This window comes from Ananas comosus, linkage group 19, assembly GCF_001540865.1.
Source record: "Ananas comosus cultivar F153 linkage group 19, ASM154086v1, whole genome shotgun sequence".
NCBI classification, from domain to species: domain Eukaryota; kingdom Viridiplantae; phylum Streptophyta; class Magnoliopsida; order Poales; family Bromeliaceae; genus Ananas; species Ananas comosus.
This window is the reverse complement of record NC_033639.1, coordinates 7,388,108-7,396,843: the sequence shown is the minus strand read 5'-3', so window position 1 is coordinate 7,396,843 and position 8,736 is coordinate 7,388,108. Positions and strand designations below refer to the sequence as shown.

At 38.2% G+C, this 8,736-nt stretch overlaps 1 protein-coding gene across 3 annotated transcripts; it reads left to right on the top strand.

Moving 5' to 3' along the window:
- LOC109724975 (inositol 3-kinase) lies at positions 3,333–8,345 on the top strand. 3 transcript variants are annotated; one of them, XR_002220144.1, is made up of 4 exons: positions 3,333–4,311; positions 4,821–4,859; positions 4,939–7,512; positions 7,632–8,345. XR_002220144.1 is itself a non-coding variant. In XM_020253993.1 (3 exons), the coding sequence occupies exons 1-3, from the start codon at positions 3,457–3,459 to the stop codon at positions 5,092–5,094; spliced, it is 1,050 nt and encodes a 349-aa protein (XP_020109582.1). In that variant the 5' UTR covers positions 3,333–3,456; the 3' UTR covers positions 5,095–8,345. The 3 variants fall into 3 exon arrangements, 2 of the variants coding, with proteins under 2 accessions (XP_020109582.1, XP_020109583.1); XM_020253993.1 differs by having other exon boundaries at positions 4,939–8,345; XM_020253994.1 differs by having other exon boundaries at positions 4,821–8,345.

Genomic DNA, 8,736 nt, shown 5'->3' with positions numbered 1-8,736 from the left:
AATATTCAATGTATTTTTATAAAATTAAAAAATAATCTATTTTTATAAAAGATATAAAATTAGTGAATTTTTTTAAAGAAAAACTTCAAATACTATTCTTGTGGTTTTGCACTTTCTCACTTTAGTAACTGTGGTTTAAAGTGTGGTTTTATTTTTCTCGTTTTGTTACCCCTTTATTGATTTTTTTCATTAAATCAGTGACAAAGTTAAAACTAAAGAGTATTAAAGTGAATATTCGACAAACTATAGGTGAGCTACCTGAAATTTTTGCATATGATTTAACGAAAAGTTAACGGAGAGGACGGCGAAAAGAAAAACAATGAGACCACAGGATATTAAATTAATAAGTATACTTTAATGATAAATTATTTAAGTAAAAAAAGTATGCAATTACATGGTGGTATTTGAAGTTTAGTTTTTTTTTTTTTTTTTTTTTTTTTTTTTTTTACACAATTGGCCTTAGGAGTGTGTATTATATATATATATATATTATATATAAATAAAAATATATATTATATATTATATATATTATTATATATATGTATATATATATAAAGAGGAGAGATGGGAGGAGAGAGAGAGTTGAGATAGAATACTATCGATAGCAAATGAGCTCCGTTGCCACCTTTGTTTTCGATGTAGAGCATCTAAATCGACGATTGGTACCGTTAAACATGATCTATTCAAAATTTCATACATTTTCGATATTGTTTCTTATCCATCGAGTGGACACAAACATGAACGGCTGAATAAATATTCTTTAAAATGTGATAGGAGTCTTGTAATCAGATCAGACTATAGATCCTATTTTAAATAGTTTAAAGAATTTTCTAACAAAATTCAATTGATTTGGATATCTTTATGCGTTAAACGAGAAAACGCCTCATATCGACCATTAAAATTACAAATTTTGAAATCCTTTGATCATTAGGCCAAATGATGTCGAAAAGATTTAAAATTTGATTTCTAACACTTCAAGTGGTATAGATCATGTTCAACGGTGCCGATCGTCGATTTGGAGGCTCTATCATCGAAAACAAATAGGTGGCAACGGAGCCCGTTTGCTATCGATAGTATTCTAGCTCAACTATATATATATATATTAATATATATTATATAATATAGTAGAGGCTATTATATTCTTATGAGTAGTGGGTTCTAGTATCATAAGTTGTTTTCGATGATGGAGCTTCCGAATCGATGATCCACTCCGTTAAACATGATCTAGGATGTTTGAAACTTCTAGAAAATAAATTTCGTATTTTTCGAAATCATAATAAGTCCCTCAAGCGGGCATAATAACGGTCAAAATCGAACGACGTCCTAAAATGGATGATCGGATCCTTCAATTTAAATCGGAGTTATTGATCTTATCTAGGTAGTGAATAGAATTTTCTATCAAAAATTCAACCTATTCGATTCTTTTCCACCGTTAAACTAGCAAGTATCCCATACGGCCGTTAAAATTGTCAATTTTGTGAGCTTTTGATCGTAAGGTAAATGATGTCGAAAAATTATGAAATTTGATTTCTAGAATTTTAAATGCTATAAATAATGTTTAACGGTGTGGATCGTCAATTCGGAAGCTCTATCATCGAAAACAATTTATTGAGTACAGAGACGGTCGAACTCATAAGAGTATAGTAGCGGACTCATATATATATATATAATTATATATATATAATTGAGCTCCATACTTTTAAAAGTACAAAGTTATTGGTGCTTGTAAATTTTTAGCCATTGGATTAAGAGTATATCGGTTAGGATGATGTGGGCCCTCCAGGGTTGAGTGGGTGGTTAGTCGAATAGTATAATCTAATTGTTGAAAATGATCCGAGGAGTAGATCTAACTCCAAAAACTTATAAGCACCAAGTGCTTGGTGCTTTTAAAGCACCATAGCTGGACCTCATATATATATATATATATATATATATATATATATTATATATATATATGAAATAAAACAAAGCCTAAATTTTAATTTTTGGCCAGAATCCGAGCAACTAAGTTACTAAGTGGCGCGTGCCAGAGCCGTAAGCCGGTGCCGTCTGAAAGCACACGTTGCCGGCGGCCTCTGTAAAGTTTCTCAGACGCGTTCCGTAACCCGCACCCGCGCACGCTAGTTAATCGCTCGCGCACGCCAGTATGGCAAGAAGAGGAAACCCCCCCCCCTTCCGTGGCTACTATATCGAAAACAAATAGGTGGCCACGGAGCCCGTTTGCTATCGATAGTATTCTAGCTCAACTATATATATATATATTAATATCTATTATTAATATAGTAGAAGGCTATTATATTCTTATGAGTAGTGGGTTCTAGTATCATAAGTTGTTTTCGATGATGGGCTTCCGAATCGATGATCCACTCCGTTAAACATGATCTAGGATGTTTGAAACTTCTAGAAAATAAATTTCGTATTTTCGAAATCTAATAAGTCCCTCAAGCGGGATAATAACGGTCAAAATCGAACGACGTCCTAAAATGGATGATCGGATCCTTCAATTTAAGATCGGAGTTATTGATTTATCTAGGTAGTGATAGAATTTTCTATCAAAAAATTCAACCTATTCGATTCTTTGTCCACCGTTAAACTAGCAAGTATCCCATACGGCGTTAAAATTGTCAATTTTGTGAGCTTTTGATCGTAAGGTAAATGATGTCGAAAAATTATGAAATTTGATTTCTAGATATAAATGCTATAAATAATGGTTTACGGTGTGGATCGTCAATTCGGAAGGCTCTATCATCGAAAACAATTTATTGAGTACCAGAGACGGTCGAACTCATAAGAGTATAGTAGCGGACTCATATATATATATATATAATTATATTATATATTGAGCTCCATACTTTTAAAGTACAAAGTTATTGGTGCTTGTAAATTTTTAGACATTGGATTAAGAGTATATCGGTTATGGATGATGTGGGCCCTCCAGGTTGAGTGGGTGGTTAGTCGAATAGTATAATCTAATGTTGAAAATGATCGAGGAGTAGATCTAACTCCAAAACTTATAAGCACAGTGCTTGGTGCTTTTAAAGCACCATAGCTGGACCTACATATATATTATATATATATATATATATATATATATTATATATATATATGAAATAAAACAAAGCCTAAATTTTATTTTTGGCCAGAATCGAAGCACTAAGTTTACAAGTGGCGCGTGCCAGAGCCGTAAGCGGTGCCGTTGAAAGCCACGTTGCCGGCGGCCTCTGTAAAGTTTTTCTCGACGCGTCCGTAACCCGCACCGCCGCGCACGCTAGTTAATCGCTCGCGCACGCCAGTAATGGCCAGAAGAGGAACCCCCCCCCCTTCCGTCCTCCCCCTCCCTCTCCCTCTCCCTCTCCCTCTCCCTCCCCTCTTCTCTTTCCTTTCACCATCACCATCACCATCACCATCACCACCACCACCAATACCACTACCACAGTCTCCTTTTTTACGACGACGATGGTGCAAGTCGACGACGACGATGGCGACGCGCGGGGGTGGTGCGTGGTGGTCGGCAACTACTGCCACGACGTCCTCTTCCGCGACGGCGCGGCCGTCGGCGAGACCCTGGGCGGCGCCGCCGCCTTCGTGTCCAACGTGCTCGACGCCCTCCTCTCCCCTTCCCCCGCCCGCTACGTCGCCAAGGTCGGCCCAGACTTCGCCCACTCCGTCCCCCGCTCCCGCCTCCTCTCCTCCCCCTCCCCCACCACCCTCTTCCACGCCCACTTCCACTCCCGCCACCACGATCGCCGCCTCCTCCGCCGAGTCCGTGCCTGCGATCCGATCTTCCCTTCCGACCTCCCGGACGCCCGCTTCTCCCTCGGCCTCGCCGTCGGCGTCGCCGGCGAGATCCTGCCGGAGACTCTCGAGTGCATCGTCGGCGCCTGCGACGTCACCTTCGTCGACGTCCAGGGCCTCATCCGCTCCTTCGACCCCGCCGACGGCGCCGTCGGCCTCGTCCCGCTCCGCGCCACCCCCTTCTTCCGCCTCCTCCCCCGGATCGCCCTCCTCAAAGCGTCCTCCGAGGAAGCCCCCTTCGTCGGCGTCGAGGAGGCGCGGCGGCGCTGCTGCGTCGTCGTCACCGAGGGCGAGAACGGGTGCCGGATCTACACGAGGGAAGGGGAGCTGCGCGTGCCGCCGTTCCCCGCCGTCCAGGTCGATCCCACGGGCGCCGGCGACAGCTTCTTGGGAGGGCTCGCCGCCGGGCTGATGTGGGGCCTGCCCGTGCCCGACGCCGCGCTCCTCGGCAATTTCTGCGGCGCGCTCACCGTCGGCCAGATCGGAATCCCCAAGTTCGACCCGGCACTGCTGCAGGTCGAGCCTAATCCCTGAAGCACAGTGCATGATTTTTTTTATCGTTTTGTATTTCTCCCATAGTAGAATTGAGACATTGATTATAAATTTTGTTCGCATTTCGCATCTAATTTTTCTTAATTAGATTTGCGGTGGTAGGTGTTAATGTAGAAGACCAAAAGTCATCTTTAAATACTTCATAACCAATAAATTTTGTGTTTTCTATATACTTGCAAGTAATTTGTTATGCGACCGTGAGTAATTTCCGATCGAAATTGGAGATTGTGCTATTACTAGTTGTTTCTGTCACAGTTTATATTTAGTTGACTGAACCTCTGGGTAGAAAACTACTACTAAATGGATAATCTTTTGCACACTTGATTCGGGCATGAGCATCCGGGAGTTATGGATTGAAAAATAATGCTTAGGTGAATTGAAAATATTCATCGGTTTCTTAATATGGTCTTTTATTCTTTGTAGCTTGAGAGTTGATTTAGTTTCTTCTATCTTCTTTTTTTTGTTCAAACCAGAATGTGAAGCAATTACTGGAAGGAAGGAAAAGTCAACAGGTCGGCTCATCTGTGATTGCTTCTTCGTTGGATTTTAAGAAGTCAGACATGCATGATGAGCTCCAATTATCTCTTGCAGAAGCTGCCAAGAAGGCTTGCGGCGGACACTCGACTGACTTGGACGACAACAAGGATAACCATTCTCTGTGAAAGCTTATTTTTTGAGCTTTTGTCGTCGACTGAACTTACATTTTCCGAATTGAAACAAAGCCAGGATAATTTTTCATACTTTTGACTTGAGATTTCTGTACAAAATAATGTCCAACAGATTAATCTCACTGAAGCACCACAGGCGCTAGTATGTTAAGCCATGAGTTATCAAATGCATTTAAGTACTGGTATTTGCTGTCAATGAACTTTATAGTCTTCATCAATATCCGTATTGTGTTATATCCCCCTCCAACTCTGGCTTGCCTTATTTATTCTATTTGCTTTGAGCCCAAGGGTTGAAAAATCTAGATTTATACTATCATTTGAAATTCTAGTAACTCATTTATATTGTATTCGATGAAAATGGTTTTAGCATTTGTACATATAATGTTGCCTTTTTTTGGAGCATGCAATCATTATTTCTTCATACAGAAGCTTATGTTACATCCAAGCTTCCAAAATAGCTTCTTTTATGAAATTCTTATCTCTGATAATACTTTTGGATATATCAATTTGTCCAACTCTACTATGAATTACCATAGGTGTGGCACTATGGACTAGCTATTGATCCTATGGTCTAATTAGAGATGAAAATGGATTAGTTATGGCTCTGATAATGACATATTACAACTACAAAGTTTCATGCATATATGGTCCCCTAAGGGTTGTATAAGTATTTGTCTGACACACATGTAATGGCATGTTAGAGTTTTAGTAGTTTCCATTCATAAACTTTTAAATAGACATGTTTAGGGAATATGCAGCATTGATATATTATAGATCAGGACAAACTATGAGCAATTAGAGCTTTTCAGTAATTTTGTTAAATTGTTATTCTTTAGGAAGCGCGTATATATACAATACTTGGATCTGAATTTTGCTTAAATTCCTTTCTCTCTCATCAATGTTGGCATTACCCAATTAAGGTCCTGGTCCAAAATCCAGATAGATGCAAATTCTTTCCTGGCTTTCCTTAGGAATGAAAATTATTATTATGCATACAAATTGTTTTCACTCGTAATCAAGATTTCTTTATATAACAATCTCTGAGAGATTGTTCAGTCCCAATTGTGTTTTACCTAGGGCATTTGATGAGGTTCACTGATATAGTATTTAAAATCTTACATCACTTGGATCCAAAACATTTCATGGACAACAAACTGGAAATGGTCTTATTGCGAAGAAGAATAGTGTATTAGTTAATCAAGTTGATATTCTTACTATACAGTTCTGTTACTCAAGATATACAAAAAACTAGTTGTGCATATACAAAGCTAACTTGTGAACTGTATTTTGCAATACATGTGAGACATCCGTGGCACTACTATATTAGTTATTTGACCATCCAATAACCAGTTATCCGCTTTGCTCTCCATTCTAATCTCTTTATCCTCCCTATTCGAAATTTAGTTGGATTTGTTCAAGATAATTTAGGCCGTTCTTAACACCAAGAGCTAACATTTTCGGCCAAGTTCACCTTATATTTTTCTGCTCTTTAGTGTATTAAATAGTAAGAAATTCTCAGGATCCTGTTAGCTCTAGAAGGTAATGCATTATTTACTCTTTGGAGCACTGTCTTTGTCCATGTTGTCTGAAAATTCGCTCTGATTTTTGTACAAATTTTCTTCTTACGTGTTAATATCTATAATGTACTTGGCCAATAAGAAAATTTCTATTAGTTTTTATTTCTGAACATGTTTTTGAGGTATCTAAAGAAGGGAATTCTAATTACATACAGACAAACAGAAACGTTATTCTTAGTTCATATTCTACTAAACCTATATGCAGCTTTTGGATGTTCTTTCAGAACCCTTTGAACTTTCACCGAGGTATAAGCTCTAGTAGTGGCAAATGTTTAACAGTGGTAGATACAAGTGGAATTCACTACTTTTAATCTCTCTTAATTCGTTTGTGGTTTACGTACAAGAAATTGATAGGAAGTAACAAGTTCTAGGTCCCTAAGGTTATTTGAATTCATTTTTACCGATTGTCAGACTAAAAGAGCGAATAACTTATAGGTTAGTTGTCATTACTATCGTACTTGTAATAATGAAAAACTATAAGGTCTAGAACGCTTCAAGATAAAAAAACAGCACTTATTGTGTTTGGTAGAGTGTTTAGAATGTCAATTTAAGTTTTGTTGTTGGGTGCACGTACTTTCAAACCCTCATCTGCATAGTGTATTTTAGTCTCACACAGTTTATCTCTTTGAAAAAGAGAGCCATATATACAAAAGTATATAAATGTGTGAATCTCTTTGAAATGAAATGGACGAATTTCAGTCCCACCAGCATGTGACATGCATAAACAAATTATGCTCGAGCGCACATTTAAGTCGTGCTTATGAATGTGGGATAAAGTTCTTCTACTATCCAAAAATATATTGTTTGCAGAGACACAACACTCTGGATTTTCTTCATTCTGCAGGAACAGCAGCCAACAAAAAGGTGCAACATTAACATTGGTTTTTCTGGTTTGACTTAATCAGAAGGGATTGTTTTAGGTATCAGGTGTAGCTAATTTTTTTTTTTTTATCATGTACATATTGATATGCTGCTGTCCTTCGTAATTTTTTTTTTGATCATGTACATATTGATATGCTGCTGTCCTTTGTATCGTCAGCAAAAATACGTTCTATACATCAGGGAAGAAGAGGAAGCAATCAAGAAAAGGAGACATAGCAGGTGAAGTGAGTCAAGTTCCTAAGTTTTGTATCAATGGGACAGTCTCATTACTGTTTTATGTAGTGATAGATAATTAGTGATGGTTATCAATTCCTTTTCACTATCTCATCAAATATTTGTCGCTTCTATAATAAACTCAGATTCTTTTGTACTATCTGCCATTGGACACTACTAGATGCTTCTAACAAGCTGAAACTTCCTGTTTATCAGAGTAGTGTTATCTTTATCTTCTCCTTCTTGCGGCTTTTCTTTTCTTTTTCTTTTCCTTGTTTATTTTTCTAGCAGAATACAAGGATGCGGTGTAATGAAGGAGAAACATTAGAGGAAGCTCCGGATTCATGTACCTGAAAATTGGCATCCGAAACGAAAGTTTGGCGTCAATGAAGTGCCAAATAAGCAAGAGTGCCTAATAAGCAGAGAAAGCGAGCTATAGCTGCGGCTTTTTGAAGAAGGGCTCTCGAAAATCTAAAAGGATTCGAAAATCGAGAAGCAGGCTTGCTGCCAGTGATGAGACAAAGCTAAGACAGTTCATTGGTTTAGGGTTAATTCCATGTTTCATAGAGCATAATACTTATGCTATAACCCTTGTGTAAAATGTTGTGGTGAATGATGTCCTCATGGTTTCGTTTGTCAAATGAATAGAAGTTTGGCCTCTGTGTGTGTATCTTTAAAATTTACAGTGGACTCGGAGTCTCTGATTTCTCAGTTGGATGCTTATTTTCAGTATGTTCCTGTTGTTATTTGAGAAGGAATTCCTTTTCATTCCTGCTATTAGTGATTTCTGGAGAAGTTACTTTTTAGCTGAATCTGATAATCAGTAAACAGGCATCAAAAGCTAATTTTTCCGGAATGAAAATGCTGGCAGAGGTTGGATTTTCCTAATAGACTTTAGACTGCCGACAATTCTCTTTCTTGCACGAACAGAGAAAGTAAGTGAACAACAGCTGCCTAATATAGTTGTTTTATCATCGACAGAGTTTTGTTGAGGCAGTTTTGTAGCCCAGTAAGAGGGAATGGTACTCATTTCATGAGTCTGGCTATAC

Bases quoted from the DNA above. Each gene is read 5' to 3' on its own strand.
- LOC109724975 (XM_020253993.1), top strand. From the start codon at position 3,457: ATGGTGCAAGTCGACGACGACGATGGCGACGCGCGGGGGTGGTGCGTG. The intron at 4,312-4,820 runs GTCGAGCCTAAT...TGTTCAAACCAG, and splicing joins TCGACCCGGCACTGCTGCAG to AATGTGAAGCAATTACTGGA. The intron at 4,860-4,938 runs GTCGGCTCATCT...TATCTCTTGCAG, and splicing joins AAGGAAGGAAAAGTCAACAG to AAGCTGCCAAGAAGGCTTGC.